At 40.4% G+C, this 22,948-nt stretch overlaps 2 protein-coding genes across 2 annotated transcripts in view; both read left to right on the top strand.

Moving 5' to 3' along the window:
* The window catches only part of cntn3a.2 (contactin 3a, tandem duplicate 2), a 28,896-nt gene extending 24,155 nt beyond the window's left edge, over window positions 1-4,741 (top strand). The window contains exons 19-22 of the mRNA XM_030055705.1: window positions 1,370-1,556; window positions 2,203-2,315; window positions 2,480-2,645; window positions 4,644-4,741. Of these exons, the coding sequence (XP_029911565.1) occupies window positions 1,370-1,556; window positions 2,203-2,315; window positions 2,480-2,645; window positions 4,644-4,741 (564 nt within the window). The remainder of the gene's footprint in view (window positions 1-1,369; window positions 1,557-2,202; window positions 2,316-2,479; window positions 2,646-4,643) is intronic.
* Window positions 4,742-9,164: 4,423 nt separating this feature from the next.
* On the top strand, window positions 9,165-22,948 carry exosc10 (exosome component 10). The gene is made up of 25 exons (XM_030056447.1): window positions 9,165-9,318; window positions 10,442-10,578; window positions 10,729-10,852; window positions 10,939-11,043; window positions 11,260-11,419; window positions 11,600-11,708; window positions 11,797-11,872; window positions 11,986-12,096; window positions 13,853-13,996; window positions 14,598-14,788; window positions 14,986-15,142; window positions 15,717-15,865; window positions 16,051-16,101; window positions 16,232-16,343; window positions 16,454-16,501; window positions 16,622-16,697; window positions 16,784-16,893; window positions 16,993-17,085; window positions 17,183-17,251; window positions 17,884-17,989; window positions 18,079-18,152; window positions 22,011-22,191; window positions 22,337-22,401; window positions 22,518-22,597; window positions 22,711-22,948. Exons 1-25 carry the CDS (start codon window positions 9,196-9,198, stop codon window positions 22,739-22,741), a joined length of 2,682 nt encoding a protein of 893 aa, XP_029912307.1. The 5' UTR covers window positions 9,165-9,195; the 3' UTR covers window positions 22,742-22,948.

The following is a 22,948-nucleotide window of genomic DNA, read 5'->3' as shown; positions in this document are numbered from 1 at the left end:
AAATTATTTGGTCTTTGCACGTCCACCTCAGAAAAACATGTTGGACCTTTTTCCAAGATACCAAAAGAAAATTGCCTGTCCTCCTGCCTTTTCGTGTTTCTGGCAGTAATATGGGTGTCATGATACCTTGTGATATTCTGCACTGCAGTACTATATTAGACCTGACACACAATATCAGGAAGTATCACCACACCACAGCAAAAATGCTGAAAACGATTTGTTGAATAACAATTAAAAGTTATCTGCAGTACAGGAGCAGCCCATCAGAGCAATGTGGCAACAATTCAGCTCTTTTACAAGTTGGTCCTGTCTTTATTTTCTAAATAGAATAATATGATTTGGATATTACACTGCATGGGATATTATTTTTCTGCTCCACAAGTTGAAACGGATGATTGCATCCTCTCTTATCTTCAGAAAAAAATTGGGATGACTTGATTGCCTTGCTTATGTGCTTTACGTGAATAATGGGAGTGATCAAATAGATTTGATGTCCAATTATCTTGTCATCTTTTTGCTCCGTGCCATCCAAGTAATAGAAATAGTTCCATTCGAAGAAAAGAGACTTTTCTGCCTTTTCTGATCTGAGTTAGCTCGGTGTGTGTCACCTGAGAGGGCAGTGACAGAATAATGATAGAAACAAATCAAGGGATGTGGGTGGAGTTTACTTTTTTGTATAGTTCAAGGTCAGTCTGATATATAGAGCTATATAGAGATACAGATATATCTATAGCTTATATATATATATATATATATATATATATATAAAGAGAGAGAGAGAGAGAGAGAGAGAGAGAGAGAGAGAGAGAGAGAGAGAGAGAGAGAAAGAGGTTGATTATTTTTCTTGTTTTATTTGTTATTTGTAACTAACTGTAATTGGTGATGGATTAATCATTTTGCTACTTAATTTGAAATATTAATTTACTACAGATATTATTACTGGTGAATGTAGAAATATGCGCATTCCATGTTATTAAGCATCACATTACTCACCCAGCAATGGCTCTTTAGGATTGAAGTATTGTGCAACTCCTGTCAGGTGTTGGACACCATTAGTGAAACACTGTTGGGATTAGTAAAAATAAATCATCAGAAGCATTGTACTGTCATGTCAAAGGTCCTGTAGAAACCATAAGAGAAAACTATAATCTCTTTTCAGAAGATACTCCCACAGGACATTGTTTAACAACAACAAAAATGCAGATTTCCGCAGAATTTTTCTTAAGACATCAAAAACCGCTACAATTCTTTTTTTCCGTGCTGACGTGATGGATAATGCATGCTTCCCATGTAGCCTACAGTTTTTGTTCCAAGCCTAAACCATAAATCAAGGTGCAGTCCCAGATGACAGGCTTTATGTTCCTAATAGGTGGTGTACTGGGAGGATGACACTAAACCAGAGACAATGGGGAAAGTGAGAGTGCCCGGGAACCAGACTTCGGTCACTGTGAGTGGCCTGACAGGGAACACGCAGTATTTCCTGACGGTCAGCGCCTTCAACACAGCGGGCACTGGCCCCTTCCTCCCTGCCATTAACGCCACCACAAAAAAGCCACGTAAGTTTGAGCACCAAGGAGGCCTCACGACTGATTTAGAGAGCTTTTTTTTTGTACCCACATGGTCATTCAAACATCCTGTTCTATTTCTTCTGTGTTTAGCCATGTTGCAACTATAGAACTTGAACTGGAGTGGAACAGACTTTCCCATTCAAATCAACTATCAATAGCAGGATGATCAGACTGGCAGCCATTTGTATGTGAATCATTGCCATTGCAAAGAACTGCAGCCGTTGTAACAGGCGCCTCTGCATTCCAGTTGGTGGAAACTACTAATGTTTATTGACTACGTTCAGCAAGCGGACGCAGCACAACATGTTTTCTCAGTTCTCAAGAAAGTGTGACACACCTTACACCTCCTGTGTGTGCGCTGTCACTGTAGCAGATTACCACAAACGCCATTTTATTTTGCACCAGCTGTTATCTCAATTGAGGTTCTGTGGTTGCAACAAGACAGAAGAAGGTCTGTGCTTTGGCGTGTTTTCTTCCTGATATCACAGTAGTCTGAAGAAAGAAGTGTTCTCCTTAACTCGTTTATAGCATTATCCTGAGAGAATAGAAGATAGCCCAACCATAAGAGTGATATTAAAGTGAAAGCCTGGGTACTGATTTGACTGCAGTAATCTGTTGTGCTCATGCCACGCAGCACCAGCCCAGCCACCGCTGAATATCGAATGGACCCTAATTGGCTCTCACCTGTCTCTTTACTGGGAACCTGTGGTGGCAATGGAATCAGAGTCAGAGGTGACTGGGTACCAAGTGAGTTCATGATACATGTTTTCAAAAGACTTCATTATAGCATGTATTAGATCAAATTGACTGAGAGGCTGGACCTCACCTGTTTGTCGTCTCGCTGTAAGCTGTCAGGCTCTAATTATACATATTTATAATATGTCACCCACCTTGTTTCTGTCCCCATTCAGCTGTCATACAAGAGACAGAGGCACAAAGAGGTAAACACGCTCACAATAACCAATTCAACAGCAGAGCTGACCCTCCCTGACGACGACGACTACATCATCCACATCCAGTCGCTGAGTGAAGGAGGGCTGGGTCCAGCCTCCGATCCCATAAGAATTCACCAACTAAGTAAGCTGACTGTTCACAGTTTATTTGGTTGATGTTGTCTGTGGTCATTATGCGGCAAAGTTTAGCAAGGTCCTCCTGTAATTCCAATTTGGTTTATTAACAAGTGGTCAAAAGATGCCATTTCTGATGACGATAACAACGTAGATACAGCATAGATAAAATATGCAGATGTGTCAATGTAAATGTGACATATAGATTCACCAGGACCTCAGTCTTCTCTCCTGTTACCCGCTCCCTTATAAATGAAGTCACTTAACACTTTTAAAACCTGACAGGGACATTTTGTCCTCCTGTGACTCTCTATAATTCCTGTCCCCAGCCACCCCCGTTGTGCTCTGCAGGCTTATATTTTGCTGAAATATGCAGTGCAATCCATCTCTGTCGCAGAGGTTGACTTCCTCTTTTACTAGATGCTATTACTGTCCTGTGGGACTCCAGGGGACTAACTCTTCTTCTCCTCTAAATGCTAATCTGTAATGTTGATATTCTGCGTTGAGCCCTGAAAAAGCCAATGGGAGCGATTGCATTCACTGGCTTTTTTCTTCTAAATTTAATTTGATGAAAACAAGACTACCTTTTTTTCTGACTCCAATTCAAAGACAACTTCTACCTCAGCTAGAATGAGACATGGTCAAACCACATTAGTAGTCAAAACAATAGGCTAAGTCTATGGGAAGTAGTGACTGTGAATTGATTCGCGAGAAATTTCTGCATCAGTGATACAGCATTTTTTTTTTTTTTTTGCAGTTAAGATATATGAATATTATATTATTACAGGAAACTCTTCAAAGATCCAGAGCAGCTAATTGGCTCCCTTAAATCATAGATGAGGAGCTTTCACTGATGATGGGAGATTGATAGCCTGCAGCTTTTAAGAGGCCTCTACTCTCCTTAACCCCTTAAACTCTGATTTTGCCCTTTAATTTCCCCATCAGTTGCTTCAGAGTCAGAGAAATAATTATTTCCATATTACATAATGTCACATACATACTCTACTCATTCCAGCTTTTCATTAAAACTTCAGCAGGCCTGTTTAAGCGGAGTGAAATATGCAAACCTAAGATGCATAAGATGAATTTTTTTATGGTGGTACTATTACATTAAAGTGAAACGCCAGAGATGACTCGTGCTTCATTTTATCCACATTTCTGTGTGATTTGCTATGACATATCCAGTTCCTTTGAAAAACTTAAGATCTCCACTACAATTTAATCTCTCCAGCCGTGCCAGTCCCACCAGCAGGTTTTTCGTTACAAATGCAGGCTGCTTTGTTCAACCCCACAGAACTTTCTTTTAAATTCTAGTGGAAACCCCAGCGTTTCCAAAGATACTAAATGCGCCCCGCTGAATTACAGGGAAATGTGTTTAAAATGATGCACATCTCAATAATTTTTTTATGTGAGGTTATAAAACAATGGCGTCTTGGCTTTGAATATTGAGTGGGATGTAGCTTCAGTGAAGTGCATGCAATATGCGACATTGTTGTACAATGTGGGGAAAACAAGCTATTTAAGGCGAAATGTGAGAGAAAATCAGAGGTTAGGAGATTAAAATGAAGTTGGGTGGGTGTGTCCAGAGCTTGCTGGTGCACCATGTTCGTAATGATGGACTCACCAGCAAAGTTAATAAGATTAACAGCCTCAACAATCAATTTTCATACTTGCAACTGCAGTTATAAGTAGAAGTACATAACCCAGTGTCAACCACAGTTTCACCCATAAAAACATCTAATTACATGATTTGTTTGTGCTTTTGTGTGATGGTGTCATGTTTTCAGTTAGAATATCTTGCAACAGGGAAACATATGAGAACCTGTGTAGTGACCACTGCAAAGGACATATCAGTAATGAAAGGTTAAAAAATTATATCTCGGTTGATACACGCCTGTGGATATTCATGATGGTCCCAAAATTGCAGTTGAAAAGTCAGAGCAGGTGTTGCTGTCAGCTCTTTACACCACCTCACAGGTTTTCCCGCTGGTTATGTGTCTTTTTGCAGGTATGAGTGCCCGAGGCTCGACGGCCTGGAGTCTGGACGTCTCTCCCCTCTCTCTGCTCCTCACCACCGCAATATCAACATTCAGGTCAACTTCATGACACAGTGACAGACTGTACCCTGTTTTGCAGCCCTCAGTATCAGTATCTATTTTTTTATCTGTGAACATTACTTTTTTTTTCTCTTGTTGTTTGTTTTTTGCCCTATTTTGGAGGTGACCGCATACTATTTTGACAGTGTTTAGTTTGCGGGTAAGAGACAGCACAAGAATGGAGAGTGCTGCCAGACTCGAAGTACAGAACATGCTTGAGCTTTTTGTTTTTTGTTTTTTTGTTTGTTTGTTTTTTAGGTAAGCCTGCTTTGTCATTTTTGCCGGCCAGGAAGAATGCTCCACTTCAACTCTTTTTGACTCCAGAATGATTCAGATGCCTTACTTCCATTCATGTGCCAAAGTAGTCTGAGCCTTCTTGTCGTTGTTGCTAAGATAGCTACATGCTTTCCTTAAAGAACTTTATTTCTCACAGTTTCCTATTATTGAAAGCTTGAGTGTAAATCTGCAAAAGACCGTGATACAAAGCTGTATTTTGTATTTTTAAGTATTTTCAGTTATCCTCTCTTCATACGACTTTGGCGAGTAGGAACATGTTCATTCGCCCGTGCCCGTGCCTTTGGAGATTCTTGTAATGGCTTCACCTTATAGACACTAGTCAGTGATGCGCAGTGTTTCAGAACATACGGCAGCCATCTTCATCCTAGAATTATGTGTTTCATTAAAAGTCAGTTGTATCCTAGATGAAACCCATGAAACAGCTTACAATGCTAGTGTTAGGCATTTCGACTTCATCATTTGATCGTGGAGAGCTGAATGTGCCATGAGGGCTCCTAAAGGTTATGATGCGTCACATCACTTGGAGTGAAAACTCGCTGATTGATGGATATTACTCTACACTGCGTTCACCGAGTCTTGGTGTGCACACATACAGAAGTAGTGGAGAATGTCAACCTTGCTGCAATGGCTGCCAGTGTATTGCTGCCTGCACCCATCTGGGCAACACATGGCAGACATTTTGTGCCGGGGTGCGTGCCAGTCAAAGCACATCATCAGTCATTGCAGTAGAGAGGAGAAGTTAAAGTGCTGCCAATTGTGCCAGTCTGATATTGAAACCTAGCCACCAGCTGAGACATTATTTGGCAAAAATTCTGGTTCCGCTGTGTTTTAAGTATTTTGTGTGAAGCTATCCTTTTGTTCTCAGTTGAACTGGCTCTTTATTGTTGTATGTGTTTTCATTTTTTAAATTCTTTTCATGTGTTTCAGCAGAACGCCACTGCTCAGGTATTCGGACCTGCTTTGCTCTAACTTTCACTAGTCCTAAGAAGAAAAAAAGGGGGGTGGGGGGTGGGGGGGGGGTGGGGGGGTGAGATCAGAAATCTGCCACCTCATGACACAGGGGTCTATTTAATGGTGCGACGTGATAAATGGAAGGTCTGATATGTGCCATGATTTAGCAGACATTAAAACATCTTAATAAATTAGAGCAGGCCTGAGGGGCTTCTATGGGAAAAGGGCATAGGAGAAATGACTCTAATGACACCCACACAAGACTAATATATCAGGATTTAAGGAAGACTAAATCAGGACAATTCCATCAAGATTGCACCGCAAAGATTCAAGGTGTGTGCGCGTGTCCGTGTGTGTCCATGTGTTTGCATGCGCTTATTACCTTGCCCTTAAGTGTCATGGACGACTGTGTTTTCCGGAGGGCCATTCAGCTACGTGGAGAAGAATTTAAACCCATTCATTGCAGTTAGTGTAGTTCCCGGCTTCAGACAACTGAGGCATTGAGGATATCCAAACAAACGTACGCCACAAGGTCAGCGTGGAAGATGGAGAGGCGTAGTTTAACCCAAGGAGGTGCTGGAACGTCTTTTTCCCTGTCTAACACTGTGGAATAGCAGTGCAAAGGGACTTGAACATCCAAGGCCAATCCTTTGCAGCCTGCAGGATAAAACAAGTTTGCACCAGAGAAAAGATTTACTCCCCAGATACGCCAAGTGTCCAAAATTTTACAAAAGCGGTCTTTGAATCCCGTTCCCTTGTTTTTGTGGCTTTACGTGTGGTCAAACTGTACACCTCCTTTCATCACCGAATGTCATTGTTAAAGCTGACAAATGTTTACACAGAAAATGCATCTTTTTGACTGATTTAATGATTATCTGAACAGAAAAAAAAGACAAACATGGCACACATGAACTTTGTGTCCTGGGTACATTGAAGCATTACCAACCTTCTTGTTTTTGTAATGTATCAGTACTGTGGAGATATTTCGATTTTGATTTTGTTTTTTGTTTTTTTTTTAAATGTTTGATATGGTTGATATGGTTTTTGACTATTCTGCACAAAGGTCAAGTGTTGCTTTAAAAGCCTGAACTAAGAATCTGTATTGGCCTATTCAAAAGTGAGCCTGATGATATCTCTCTCGCTCTGATTTATAATGTACAGCCTCGTGATTTGGAGCAACGCCCCCAAGTGGGGGATCAAACTGTGATGCCCCACTTCCACTTGTAATACTCAGTCAAACTCAGAATCTGAAAAATACATGAGCAGAGTAACATGTTTTTTAGTAGCTGCTATCACACACAGCCTGTTGGTGCAATGACACACACACTATCTGTTACAAGGTAGCAGGTCAGTGCACAGGAAACACTTTTTGTCTTTTTATACCAGTACAACTTTCCAACTTTTCCAAATTTATCAGAAAAAAAAATGCAGTGGTGTTACACAAATTACCCACATCCCTTAATTCCATTGTGACTGAAAACAAAAAAATTAAAGCCCTGGGTGACAACGCTTGGCCTTTCTGTTGTGACTCCTCAGTATTTTGATGTTCACGTGATCTCCGTGAGATCGTGCCCCGAATGTTTTCACATTGAAAAGTCATCAGCTGATCTTGATATGCTGAAGCTGTGCATGTATGATATTGTTTGGTGCATTTGTGTTTTCTAAATCAGGGAGTTAATAAAAATAATTCACTGAGAATTCTCTCTCGATTTTTTCCATTTTTTTTTTTTTTTGAATTATGTATGGCACAGTGTCATTTTCTCAGCATCATCCATTTTAGTGTCCTCTTTGACTGCAGGAAGCATTTAAGCGCTGCCAAGGGGCACTATCAAAGCTGTAAAAACCATAACATTGTGACAAAGCATATAAATGACCGTAAATGGCAGCGGTAATGTCCTATTCAGTAGATGAAGAAGACATTCAAGAAGGTTTTTGATGCATATACTAATTGCTTTATTGTATAACAAAGCTATTATCACAGGCAATCAGTTTATTTGCCTTTGGGATGGCAACATCATATGCAATATCTAAAACATTTACAATGTACAAACTAAAATCATTTACACTGAGCAAAGCCCAATTGTAGCTGCATCTCCTTATTAGAACGTTTGCATACAACACTGATTTATTACTTGTGATTATTACAGCACCTATCTGCAGTGGTTCAAATATTTTCCACAGAAAAAACAGAATAACATAGAAAGCTACTGTGAAATATTGATTGAGCCAGTGTTGCAGAGATGCTTTTAAGATAATAAGAGGGAGAGGACCCTGTGAAGAGATCAATATGGAGGGGAAGTGAAGAAAAGAGAGGTTTCTCTCCACACACCACAGATCATCCATAATGAGTTGCGGTGTCAATACGTGGGCAACAGCTCTTCACATGATATCGATCACTGAATCATCAGGACACCAGCTTAACATTATACCAGAAATGGCCAAAGAAAAGGGCAGTGGTCTTTCAGTGTGCCCAACATATTTTACTGTTGTTGCCTCCACTTCACATCCACAATTAGAAAGGAAAAGTGTGTTTGAAAAAAGTGTTTGAAATTTAAATATGGTGTGTAGAGCTCTATCAGAAAATATCAGCTATGGGATGATTAGTGTCCAGTGCTATATACCATACTCCCCTATTCATGCAGAATATACCTTTTGATGGCAACAGTGCAGATACTGGATAATGTGTGGATTGGTGGGTTGCTGTAGTTTAAAATAGCCAACACTGCCCTCTAATGGTACTATAGCATCTATGTGCAACAGTGTGGTGAGGTTAAATGAGCCAATGCAGGGGAGTTGGGCCTGCAGTGCCACTGCATTGATCTGGTCCATTAACGACCAGGGTCAAGCCATACTGAAATACTTACTGAAAACATGCATTGTTGATTTAGATGGCGATCTGGGCGTAAGTTACACACTGCAATGCAGAGGAAACCCACAAAAACGCATACATAGGACAGGCTATACGTGAGATAGACCATAATTAAAAGTCAGATACATTCAGACGTGATCACAGTAAGTTAAACTACAACCTTCTCATTTTTGCAGCTGCTGCATCACCTGTCCTTCCCACACAGTCTGTCCCGCAAACCATTTTTTTGTCCATCCCCTCCAGTCCAGCTGGTGGCGCTGTTCTTTGCTCGCCCGTTTCACAAACCTTAAAAAAACACATTGAGGAAGTGGTTCGCTTCCTGCGACTCACATGTACACAATCCTGAGATGGACTCCTCGAGGATCAATGTGTCCTCAAACAGCGGCAATGAGGGAAATAATTCAGCCACGAATGACGAGGAGGCAGAGGAGCTGTGTCCCGGTTTCAAGGACGTGGATTCATTCGTCAAAGTAAGTGAACTAACCCGGCTGTCCGCCTTTTAGTGGAGGCTGCGCCAAGCAACGTGGATGTGCATGTTGGTTAGAGAGCTAACCCACTAACCACAGTCCAACTACACCGGGGACTTTTTTTTTTCTTGAGTAAACATGAACACCAACATGTCTGGGCGAGTCAAGGTTATAATCCAGTTTCATACATTTCATGCAGAATGTGCCAAAACGTGATGCAACGTCATTTCAAAGATAAGTTGCTAAAATAATCATTCACAGCTGACACATTTCTCAAGCAGACAACACATAACATTAAAAAATAGCTGGGTACTGCATTGAATCATAATATAAAGATACGTTATCTTTATATTATATGCAATTAAGACATAAAGAGTCAACTGTCTCTAAAAGTCCAGAAGTGCGTGGGACATCCTGCAGAAAGACAGATGGTAAATAATGTTCACCTTCACTTTAAAGCAATTAGAAGGTCTTGGGAACATGAATTTGTAGCCAGTCATTGTTAATTCTTGAGACAAGATGTTGTTATATTGATTATTTTATTTGTGATATGGACAAAATCAAATATCACATTGTTTTTAATCGACTACCTCAATATCGATGTTATAGTAATATTGTTGGGGTGCCTCCTGGTGCTCTCACAAGAGATTGATGATAAATAATCAATAGTGATGTCAATATTATGACCAGACAGGTGGGGGCAAATAACAGAGGCAAATCAGTCTAATAAGTACAGAAAATTGCATCCCTCAGCTGTTATGCATCCTTTATAACTAGGAAATGATATTACATACTGCATACCACATCACACAATATGACAATGCCCAAAATCCCAGAAGATGTATCTCTTATCACAACATCAATATAGTATTGACATGTTGCCCAGTCCTAATTGATTATACTCCACGACGGCCCTCCAGTCTCTTTTTCTCCCCTTTCTTTCTTCTCTTTCTTATGTTTGATATTTGTTTCATAATCTGTTTGCCTGCGACTGTGCTGCTGCCGTCTTGGACTGGCTCTTTGTACAAGATCTTTTTTAAAATTGCATTAGTGGGATCTACCGGGATTTAGTGAGTGGAAAAACGTATTGAATAACTGTTGCCTATTTTCCCTCTCTGCTCTGCAGTATGGATTGAGCGCCGTGGTGTCAGCCACTAAAGCGTCAGCTGGCCTGCCTCAAGCTGGAGATGAATATGATTTCTACCGCAGCTTCCCCGGCTTCCAGGAGTTCTGTGAAAGTCAAGGAGACAGGCTCTTGCATTGGTGAGTGTATAATACACAATAACATCATATAAAAAATAATATGCTGTCAGCTGCTTTTGCAGACATGGAAAACATGGTTTGCTTAGCAGTCTGCCTCCTGAATTCTTTCCAAAAGAGTGACCAGCTCTTTTCCCTGTGTCTCCACATTAGCATGAGTCAGCTAATGCAACACCATGGCTGCAGAGCTCACATGAGAGATCATAACAAGCTGACCGGCCTGGAGGAGAGGTTTGACTTGGTGGTGGACTCCAACGATGTCATCCTGGAAAAAGTGGTACGACCCAGAGCTCTGGTGTGATTTAAATGTTTTCATGAGGAAGGCTTGCTAAACCAACAGAGCTTTTTGTAACTTGTTTCCAGGGGATCCTGCTTGATGAAGCTGATGGCGTGAACAGGAGCCAGCAGCCTGTCATGCCTGCAGGGTTTCAGCCTCCCAAGATTGTCGTGTCCAGCTGGAATCGCAAGGTTGGCTAATGAGCCCATCCTCTCCACTGTGAAAGTGCAGACACTCATCTCTGTTTTGGGCAGCGTTCAGCCTGAAACATGGCACTCAAAGACTTAAAATGCTTGGGAGTGTTTTTTGGAACACTTGATAAATATTAATTTCTAGTCCTTATCATTCATCAAAGTGTTCATACCTTTTGGTAAACAATGCAATGTCATTTTCTGCTTTTCTTATAGGGTTCAGACTCCAAGCGTGGGTCTGAGACATTCAGGCTGCTCCACGCCAAGAACATCACAAGGCCTCAGCTCAAGTTCAAAGAAAAAATCGACAACAGCAATACCCCTTTTATCCCCAAGATTTTCATCAAGCCCAATGCAATAAAACCCCTTCCTTCTTGTAAGACACACCTTTCACTCTTTTCTTTTAACATTCAACCATTGACAAGACAGCTTGATATGAATGACAAAAACAGCAATGTGCTTTGTGTAACTTTGTCAGACCTTGTCAGACCTTGATTCCTAGTATGAAAATGAAATTTCAAACAGCCCAATCTATTTGGTTGTCCTCCAATCATAGATTTCACCAACAAACAAATCCGCAAAGAGAGACCCGAGGACTTGGACGTCCCCGCTGCCCTGGCTGACCTCATCCACCAGCAGAGGACTCAGGAACATGTTGAGGACATGTGAGGACATCCCTAGCTTGAAGCTTCATTTTTGTCTTTCTCTCAGCTCATTTTCCATCTAAACTTTACATGGTTTTGTTCTGTGTAGGTTTGCACATCCATACCAGTATGAGTTGGATCATCTGACAGTACCAGAGAGGATGCTGTCTAAGCCTGAACCACAGGTAAAGTATGCAGCAGTCTTCACCTATATGTTCTTTTTCCTGTCATCAGGCTTTTGCCTGATGACATTTTTAATTCCTATAATAAATCTTTGGTTTGTTATTTTTTTTTCCAGATGTACAAACCAATGGCTGAGACAAAGTGCTCCTTCATAGACACTCTGGAAGATTTGGTGGCTCTGAATGAGAAGCTGTGCAGGTTGTCTGAATTTGCAGTCGATCTGGAGGTACAGGAGTAGAGAATTTCACTGGATTTACCATCAGACACAGTTTGACTGCACTTAAGTGTCACCAGCCTCAGAGTCGATAGTTTTTGAGATACACTCATGCCAAACTCTGTTTGGAGCTCTTTATGCAAACTGTGATTTTTAACTGCTTTAGTTTGTTTTGGGCAGGTGAGAGTGTTGGAGCTCAAATGGCACTAAACAACCGTATCGAAATGCCTGGAAATGCAGAGCTTAGTCGGCTTCCAAGCAAGCTATTGTGCAGATTGTTGGAAATGAGAGCAAATTGTGCCAGCTACCGGAAATTACCTGAACATCTGCAGGATTGAGGGCATAAAGACACATTTGAACATAAGACAATGTTTATGCTTCGGCAGTTACTCAGGCTTGGAAAGCTTAAAAAAAAAAAGAACAAAAGGCTTGCCTGATGCTTTTTTTTCCATGTTCTTAAATACCATAAACGTAGATAAGAAGGACTACCAGGCACTCAAAGTACCATTTGTATTTTTATACACAGTTTGAACAGGGAAGCTCTCTTCCTCAAGCTATGTGACACTGTGCTGTTTGCAGTGATATTTAAACAGGTTGAGACCATCAATCTCAATCCCAGAGAAACAGGTGTAGCTCATTATTAGCGTCACAAAAGTTAATCGTGCAATCATCTCAGTCTATAAATTAAATATTCCAAGCAAGTGATCAAATATTAAAGAAAATACACACAAAATTCAAGTAATGTAACTTGGAAGTATGCAAGTATGCATCATTGCAGTGGGCAACATAAACACAGAGGAGTTGATCAGAAAGATGATTTGGGCTTTATTATGTTACTTTGGCACTGAAAAGTTTGCTTTACAAAGACGAACCAACAAACTACACAAGCTATTACTTAAATAAGAGGCTTTTTGAATTTGTTATTTTAAAAAAAAAATGTTACACCCCAAGGCTTAAAGGTTAATTTTATTTGAAGTGCTCTCTGGTGTTCATGAGGAAAATATGATTTGCTTTTACTTGCTCTTGTTTCTTAGAGGTTTAATTTGACTGACATGAAATGTTTTATCCTTGTCTCGTCCCCTCGTCTCTCTGTTTTGAAGGTTTGTTTTTTTTATTACTTAGACCAGTTTCATTTTTTTTTTTTTTTTTTATAGTTCTCTGTGTAGTCATAATAGATGTGAATGTCCCTTAAGCCTTGGCCAAGGAAACATCAGTGGATGCAGGGCACATGAAGCAGCTGATGCACACTGAATGGAAAAGATTTGAAGTATCAACACATGCCGACTGGCTACATTCAGTTTAGAGATTTCATATCCATCGTGATGGGTTTCTGTTATTATGAATTTCTATACTTTCTAATGTCACTGTCTGTGCACGAGAATGGGACTGTTAATGAGGGAATTGAGCTGAACATCAACTTGGAATCAGTTATTTATATTATGTCATATTGATTATACATTACGTAAAATGAAGACATTTAGACAGTGGCTGACTTTTCTCAGTCTGATTCTCCAAATGGAAGATCAGCTGAGGTTATTTGCTGCCAGACAACATGTTTTGGTGATCAGTTTCTCCCATAAACTCTAGAAAATGCACCAAGTTCTGAGCTGAAGTTGAGAGCTCTGGCTGTTTTGTTGCGCCACTTAACACGTCTAGTTTGCCAGCAGCCAGTTAAAACAATAAGTGCTTTTGTTGACGTTACCAGCAGATGCTTTGTTTTCTGTCCAGGGCCTTAGCGTGTTTCGTTAACACTCTGCTCCCATCTCAGCATCATTCCTACAGGAGCTTCCTCGGCATCACCTGCCTCATGCAGATCTCCACCAGAGACGAGGACTTCATCATCGACACACTGGAGCTCCGCAGTGAGATGTACATATTGAATGAGGCGTTCACAGACCCAGCTGTTATCAAGGTAATGAAATCCTCCTGTCCCCCAAAAAAGACTAAACTGAGAGTGATTAACACTACCTTATGAATTCAGGGTCATATCTCCAACTAAATCATCGCTCGTCTTATGATAAAATTATGGTCTCAAGTAATAATGTAACACCAGAAAATTCTTGGGTTAGCCATTTTTTAGCCGAGTTTTTTTTTTTTTGTTGTTTTTTGCTTTGACTGAATACCTTAATATTGATAGTGACAATATTGTTGGGGTGAGTATCGGTGTTTTGGTGCTGATGTTTTTGAGAAGCCGTCATTAGTAAAGTGAACATGATGCCCAAGCAGGTAGAGGCAAATAAAAGAACAGGTAAAACATTCTAATAATTCCAGAAAATTGCATCCCTTTACTGTAATGCAGCCTTTAAAACCAGGAAAACACAACACTTATGCCATATTAAGATATCCAAATCCTTGGTGATATCTAAATCCCATATCACAGCTGATGTAATATGGATATATCGCCCAGCTGTACCCTCACCAAAGAGCATCCTCAGCCTTTCTCCTGACTTTCTGACTGCATGAAACAACACAAACGTCACTTCATCTGAACGTATTTTCTTTGCCACTATCAGGTGTTTCATGGTGCGGACTCTGACATCGAGTGGCTCCAGAAGGACCTCGGCCTTTATGTCGTCAACCTCTTTGACACGCACCAGGCCAGCCGTGCTTTGAACCTGGCCAGACACTCGCTGGACCACCTGCTCAAATTCTTCTGCAACGTGGACTCAGACAAACGCTACCAGCTCGCCGACTGGAGGATTCGGTATGGAGAAGACTGAGCCGTTTGACGCTTGATCTTCTTATCTGTCGATGTTTAGCCGTGTAACAGATATGATACTAATCTCTTAAGGGAAATCCAATCATGCATTTCATGTTATTTTTTATTATTAAATTGAAAAGGCATATCATATTTTACTCTGGAAACTGGAGCAAGAATTATGTTGTCACTCATCCCTGCAGGCCCTTGCCAGATGAGATGTTCCAGTATGCCAGGGCAGACACCCACTACCTCCTCTATATTTATGACTGTCTGAGGGTGCAGCTGTTGGACTTCAACCACGGGCAGCCTGGCCTGCTGCAGAGTGTCTGGAACAAGAGCCGGGACATCTCCCTGAAGGTCCGATCAAATCCCAGTCTGTGCTCCTCGTAGACTGAAGGGACAGCTCACCCAGAATACCAAAAAAAGATATTTTCCTGCTCACTCTGTGTGCAGTCTATCTGTCTGTATAGTTTCTGTGTGATTTGGCATGGTTTCTAGTCTGGCTCCGTTCACCCTTTGGGGGCTGGAATGGTACTCTTGTGGAGCTTCAGATGAAAATTGTCTGTATGGCTCAATCTGGCACATTTACATGATGGATCTTTTCATGCTCATTACTCTGCATTAGCCCCTCTTAAAGAAACTATGAATACAAAACTCATTGCCCCCGAGGGCTGTCGATTGCTGTTGCTGCTGAATTTTTATAATTTTTTTTGTCATATACATTTGTTGACTGTTGGAGATCCATGAAACGGCCAATCTGGCCACAGAAGGGTGACGATCTTTTTCTTCAAATTGACATCTTAAACATCCACATCTGTTTTTCCCCTCAATTATGTCTCCATTAATTCCAGTAGTTTGCATTTGTGTTTTTGCTTTCATATCATCAAATTCCGCACTAATGCCAAATACTTTCTGAAATTCCTCCACACAGAGATATGTGAAGCCCATCTTTACAGAGGAGTCGTATTTGGAGCTGCAGAGAAAGCAGAAAAGGTCCTTCAACACCCAGCAGCTCACTGCCTTCAGACTGTTGTTTGCCTGGAGGGACAAACTGGCGAGGCAGGAAGATGAAAGCACCGGGTAGGCTGTTTGGAAATGGATGGACTTGCTGTTATGGGCGCCTGCCTGGGCTGCTTTCTGATTCAAAAATTAATACCTTGTGAAAATCGTGCTGCGCATACATTTGCCTGACAACCATCTCTCTGCTCTCTGTGTCAAAGCCTTTTGGTTTTAACTTTATTCATTCACATGTGTCATTTCTCCAGATATGTCCTGCCCAATCATATGATGATCAAGATATCGGAGGAGCTGCCAAAGTGAGTTTTTTTTTTAGAATTCACATAGAGTGTTGAACTTCATATGGACTAGTTTTTATCCTCAGCTCTGGTGCTTTTTTTTATTTTGGATTGTAATCCTGAACACTTTGTTTTGTCTGTGTTTACCCAGAGAGCCTCAGGGCATCATTGCCTGCTGTAACCCTGTACCTCCACTGGTGAGGCAGCAGGTCACTGAGCTCCATCTATTAGTGAAGGAGGCTCGGGACATACCTCTCCTTAAGGTGAGAGGTGGCGAGGAAATAATCATGTTTCGCCATTAATTCAATATTTCACTGTTTGTCAGTCAAGGCACTGAGATCAGTAATACTCAGCAATGTTTTATTAACTGCAGGCTGAAATCGGAGCTCAACAGAAGAAAGGACTCACGCCTGTAAAGAAGGTTAGTTAAAAACTAATCAACAATCCTTGATTTTGAATGTATTGGTTAAATGCTAGTTTGCATAAGCGGAATAATTAAAGGAACCGAGTTTAGGAGAAACAAGAATATTTCATTTTCCAGCCGGAGGTTACCTTGTTCGGCCCACATGATACATCCAGGACCTCTGAGAGTGATTTTCCACCATTTTCTCCTGATGGTAAGCCAAGTTCATTGACATAAAAAATCTCCTCACAATTGAGTATTTTTGGCAATTAGGCCTTAAAACAACATGTTTGTTTTTAGAACTGCCCGTGAAGCAAGGAATGCTCTTCTCAGATGATGAGCCAGGAAAGGATGTTGACATGGAAAAAATGAAAGGTCTTGTGGCATCGGCCAAAATCACACTGTTTGAGGTACAGATCAGCTTTTTTTTTTTTTTTTTTTTTTTTTTTTTTAAGACTCTGTTCATATGTTATTGCCATATTTAATGTGCACTTGTTTTTCCTTTGAAGGAGGTGGAGACAAAGAGCAAGCAAGGGTCCCTCACTGCTGCTCAAGTGAAAGCCAGCCAAATCATCGAGTCTTTCCATAACCCCTTTAGGATGGTAAGAGTCTATCAGTGATTAACCTTAAATGTTATAAGCATTGATTTATACGGTTGGACACACAGTAATCTTTTATTCTGTTCCTTTTTGTTTCCAGTATTTACCCTCCAAAGACGTGCATGTTAACAAAAATGCCAAGTTCGACCCCTCTACAAAAATATATGAGGTAATCAAAGAGTTTTGTACATTCATCCATACCTAACTAATTCATAATAGAGATTACAATTCTAAATAGGGCTTAAAAACAGATTTTTAAAAATTGTATCAGACTATATCAGGCAGAATATACATACATATACATGAAATACTCTTCTTTTCTTTACATTTGTTATTCAAAAGGTTTGCAGTTAGCTCCTCATTTAATATCATTAGTCCCAATTCAAATGAGTTGTTTGTAACAAAATGGAGTTGACATATTACCAAAGAACAAGATTTTGCATTACTCCATGACTGAATTGCAATGTAGATCAGATATTTGGGAGTTTGGAGATGAAACAGAAAAAGTAGTCAAAAGAACAACTTCAGTTTTCTATATAATATTATATGGAACAAAAGAATAATGCTACTAAGCAGTTATACAGAGCACAATATCATTTCTGTTCTGCAATAATTAGATATGATTTTGTCTGTCGTTACACTTTTGATCCTTGGAATATACCGTTTGAGTCTGGCTTTCATTTCCATTTCTTGAATATCTTGAAGACAGTGTGATGAAAGCGCGTACAAACAAGATTACTTGTGTTGCTGCTGTCTGCTGCATATATGTGACTGCTCACGGCTGTGACATCTTGTTAACAGATCAGTAAAAGGTGGAAGCTGCAAAGCACCGAGCAGCAACAGAAGGAGATGGAAGCCAAACGCAAAGCCAGGGAAGAAGCCAAGGAACTCGCTAAGAAGGTGTCAGGTAAGGGGCACTAACCCGCCTTTAATTTACCCTTTGTACTGTAAGCCCACATGTTGTTCCTTATTGTACTGTCATGTTGATTTCCACAGAAGAAAGGAACAAAGCCAAGCAGAGCTACCAGGAGTCTCTTCAGAACGTCGCCACTGTTCGCCAGCAAGCAGCCGTGAGTAATTTGCTCGCTTTAGTGCTTAATTTTGCTCTTTTCTACCCCAAACAGGCTTAGCGCTCTGACAACTTTGCTGCTCATGTCACAGCTGGGCGAGTGCAGCCCCAGTGAAAACCATCCGATTGTTTCAGCCAAGAGCCTGGCACCGCATATAAATGATAGTGCCATATAAGGTGATTTAAACCACCGCATTGCTCCCCATTTTCTTAAGACAAGGCTGGCATTTCTGCACATAAATACGGTGACTCACAAGCAAGAGGACCACCGCTGTCACTCGCAGCACGGTCACAGTGGTGGTGTTTAACATTTATATGCGTCACATGATGTGTCTGGGGAAGAGGGAAGCTCAGTGTGGGATTGGAGCATTAGAGGCATGTCCTCAACTCATCAATTGCTGAATGCTTCCTTTCCTCCTGGGGAACAACAATGGCTATTTTCTGCCCAAAATCCTACCACCAGTTAGCTCCGGCTCTTTAGGGTATTCCTTGGCACCCTTCTGCTCGGTTAGTCATACACCCTTTTGCCGCCACATGGAGTTTCCTCTCTATTAAGGGGGCTCAGTGAGACAAAAGTCTTGGTACTGTGTCTTCTGTCCACAGTGCAGGAGGAAAGAGAGCGAGGTGACCACTGTTTCACTGTCTGCTCTCTCCCTGCTGGTGGCTTCTTTTTCGCCTCCGCCTCAGACTGTGAACCTAAAGCCATCAATCGCTAAGCGCACACACTGATGGTCTGTACCACAGTAATCCATTGTGTGATGAGGGCTTAAGAGAGAAGTTGGCTTTTAAGTTGCTCCCTGCTGAAACAGCGCCTTCGAATAAGTCCGCTGGCAACGGTTAGTGGCATGCGTCATTGTCAGAAGTGTTGGCAGCACGGCTTGAAAGTAACACCCGCCAACCTGCCAAATGCAGGCAAAAATTGGCTGCGGTGGGTAACTGTCAGTTCTTCCCACCACTTTGGCAGCCAGATTTTCTGATCTAGTGACTGTATGAAAAATATCTTTGCAGTTTTCCAAAGCCTCTACTATACTGATGCTTTGATTGGTGCATGCTGTAATGTGGCTCAAATATCACTGGTCCTCTCTCACATCTTCAGGTCAGATTAAGCAAAGGTGATGCTAGATGATTAAATATGAACAAACCACAAGAAAAAAATATCACAAGAAAACATGATGTCTTGTGAAGACTGACAGATTGGCACGGAGTTTAAGTGAAAGACAAATTCTTCCGCTGCCGGGATGAGTAACCTCGAGTGGCTTCAAATACTTAGGCAGCATAAAATAGTCAATTAAAGTGATCTGATGCAAATAAAACACATACTCTAATCAAACTCACTAATCAAGTTACTTTCTCTCCAATCCTTTGATCATATTGGAAGAAAAAAGACAGAGAAAATTCTGACTTGCTGGTAACTCTGAAATCCATCTGCCATATTTACTTGCAGAAATTTTAATTTCAGTCTGTGGTTGGCAGCGATGTGAGCAAAGCTGTTGGAGGGTAAAATCTGAGTGAACAAACTTTACCGAAGCCTTAAATTCTAGTCACATGAATATGTGTGAAGTAGGGCTCGTTAGTACACCAATAGTATAGCGATACCGGGACATGAGACTAGATATTGTCTGGTATTTTGGATATTGTAATAGCATGATATTCTTTCATTCATGTAAACCTTTATTTAGACACACACTGAGGGCTGATCCCCATTCTCTGTGGTGCCGAGATCCACACAAAGTGAGACAGTTAAATAAAATCAAGGGATATGGCATGAGTGTTGTTTTTTCTGGGTTTAAAGTCTGCAGTACAGTAAAGGGATGCAACTTTTTGCAAATGAGCAGTTCTATTATTTATCTCTACCTGCTTGGTCATAATATGCACATTAATAATAATTACCAAAAATCTCTTGCATGTAATTATCTCATGAAAGCGCAAAAAAATCATCACTACAATATTGCCAATTCTGCAATTATTGATATTTGATTTTGTCAGTATTGTCCAGTCCTAATGTGAAGTCATTTCCACAGTCTTGATGGAAATCTTTCTATGCAGTCACACAATAAATACAACTAATACGAGTCTCAGGCCACTTTCTTAGTTGCCGTGGGGAAATGCATATCTACTAAAGCACACTCATCTGCAGCCAGGAAATCACTTGTTTGGTAACGACGACTGCAGAACAGCTGTCTTTATTGCAGAGTGGTACACCCTGGTGGTATTTTAAAATCTGAGGCAACAGATGCAGTGCTTTGTCTTTCACATGGCTTATTTTACACTGAGGGCTAGAAATTATCGGTTCATAGTAGTCAGCGGTTCATAATTTTTACTGAGACAAAACACTTCTTTCTCATAAGAATCATCAAAGATTTGCAGAGCATGTAACTGTGTGTTTTATCTTATCTTATTCATCTTAATTAGTAATTAAACTGTTGATTAGAGTATGTCCGTACCTTTTATTATCAATGTATTTCTTCTAATACTTTACTGAACAATTGTACATTACTCAAGCATAGGTTTAGTGTTACTTATGTGCTAACTTTTGGATTATTTCCTTGGCACCATTGAAAATGAGGATTAAATAAAAGTTAAAAATGAAATATTTCGTCTTCACAGTCCAATTCTGTAATGATTCCTTTATCCATTGCATTTTAATGAATATGTGACATTCATAGACTTTTTATAGTGCCCCATAAATAGTAAGTCTGCATTAATTTTATTTAAAACTGTGGCTAATCCTAAAAAAGAGTGAAGAAGCTTAATTCTTCACACCATGTTGTTTAACTACTGTGTTACTTATACTAAAGCTGTATACACATCACATGAGTGAACCGCGTTTGTGTGTGTGTCCTGATGCGGTAAGCCAGAAAGGAGTGTGTTCAGTTCTGCACTTCACTGGAGCAGGTTCCTTACAGCACGATATGCTTGTGGCAGAGAAGCAACAAAGAGGACAAATGAGACTCTTTATTGACATGCAGAAACACTTCCAGGCTCTTCTATCTTGCGTTTGCCATGCTCGCTCTGCTGCAGTGTACCTCAGCTACAGGGAAAAGTGCTCCCATGCTGCAGAGGATTAAACTGAACACTCTGCCGCCTGAGCTTCACTAAGCCTCACAGTCACTCACACAGCAGACCAGGAGAAATTGAAGAACAGGACGATTTAATAGCGAGCTAAAACTGCACATATTGCTCTACCTTTAAAAAAAAAAAAAAAAGAAAAGAAAAGAAAAGGACAAGCGAGAGGGGGCACTTTTCAGCACCCACTAATCAAAGCCTCAGTGCTGGAGGAGCTTTGTGCTCACGCAGATCCTAGATGAGAAAACCTCACCCAGACACTTACCCACCAAATCCGTGTTTTATCCACAATTGGCTTGGTTGGCAGGTGTTCATTTAAAGCCCCTTTTTACATCATTTGTATACACCAGAATAGTGTTGTCGACAATACTTCAAATCCACAACAGTGCACGTTCTGCACTTCAGGTCTGCGGCTATTCATTGTGGTTTCACAAAATGATCCAAATCTACCTGAACAAATTAGGAAATCCACATCAGAGGAAATCACCTAAGCGTAGTAAACAGTGTTAGAACTGAATATAGTTGGAGGCAGTTGTTTTTCAGTCTTTTTTCTTTCTTTCTTCCTTTGTTACTGATGTTGCAGATAAAAAATGGGGTAATTTTATATTTCAGTACAACATGAAACTGGCAGTTTCAGATGGCAGAAAGTTTCTCCTTGTCTTATTAACAGAAGGCATGAATGAATGAGTGTGGTGCAGTTACACCAACAGTGGAGGCAAGAATTTATTCATTAAAATACCCAGATGATGCAAACATATTGTACTTAATATAACATGTTGACAAATTTCCTCAGGAATCTGCAAAAGGAGGCGGAAAGAAAAGAGAGCGGGTTGCGAGTGAGGTTGGAGAGTCAACTCCCAAACCGAGCAAGAAGCTGATGAAATCTGCAGAGAAACCCTCAAAGAAAGACACAGCTCCCAAAGACGACTTCAAACCCTTCGACTATCATCAGTCAGACTTTAAAGTCTTCGCTGGTATGCAAACACACATTTGTCAAATCATACCTTTGTTGTATTCTGTGTAAGAGCTATTGTAGATTATGCAAATTAATTAAAATTAGAGACCTGTTTTTTTTTGTTTGTTTGTTTGTTTGTTTGTTTGTTTGTTTGTTTTAAACAGGTGCCAAATCAAAGGACAGCACACAATTTGATCCCAACAGACAAGCCTATGATCCATCGAAAAAGGTATTGCTTTCTTCATTTTGTTTTAATTTTTCCATAACTTGTGCTTAGAAAAAGATGTCACAACACAACACATCAGTATATTGACTTTTTCATTTCATTTGCATCTTTTTCGCCAGCACAAAAATCCCAAGGGGCCAAAATCCAATAGCTCTGCTGGAAACCGAAGTCTGTCCTACCTGGCTGGGAAATCTGACAGGTAAAAATATTGCTGTTTTGCATCAAATTAGTGTGAGGTTGTTTGCCTTTGGAGATCTAGAGATTTAGTTATATCCATGTAAGCTGACTTTGTTGCCTTTTTATTTTCTACAGAGGATTCAGACATAACTGGCCCAAAAGATAGACCTGCTCTTCAGTTACTTCAGTTATGTTTGTAACTTTTTTTCTTTAAACATTTTTGTCACTTCCTGTTCTCCACAAAAATGAAATTCAGTATTTATTGAGTTTCAATTTTTTTTCTTTTCTTTTTTTTTTTTTTTCTTTTGTGGAACAATATATCCTGTAAATACCTGGAAAACCCTCTTATTAAAATGAGTTTTAGAGGAAAACA

The sequence above is a fragment of the Myripristis murdjan genome, chromosome 7 (genome assembly GCF_902150065.1).
Source record: "Myripristis murdjan chromosome 7, fMyrMur1.1, whole genome shotgun sequence".
Lineage (NCBI taxonomy): Eukaryota > Metazoa > Chordata > Actinopteri > Holocentriformes > Holocentridae > Myripristis > Myripristis murdjan.
This window is presented reverse-complemented; position numbering and strand designations above follow the sequence as displayed.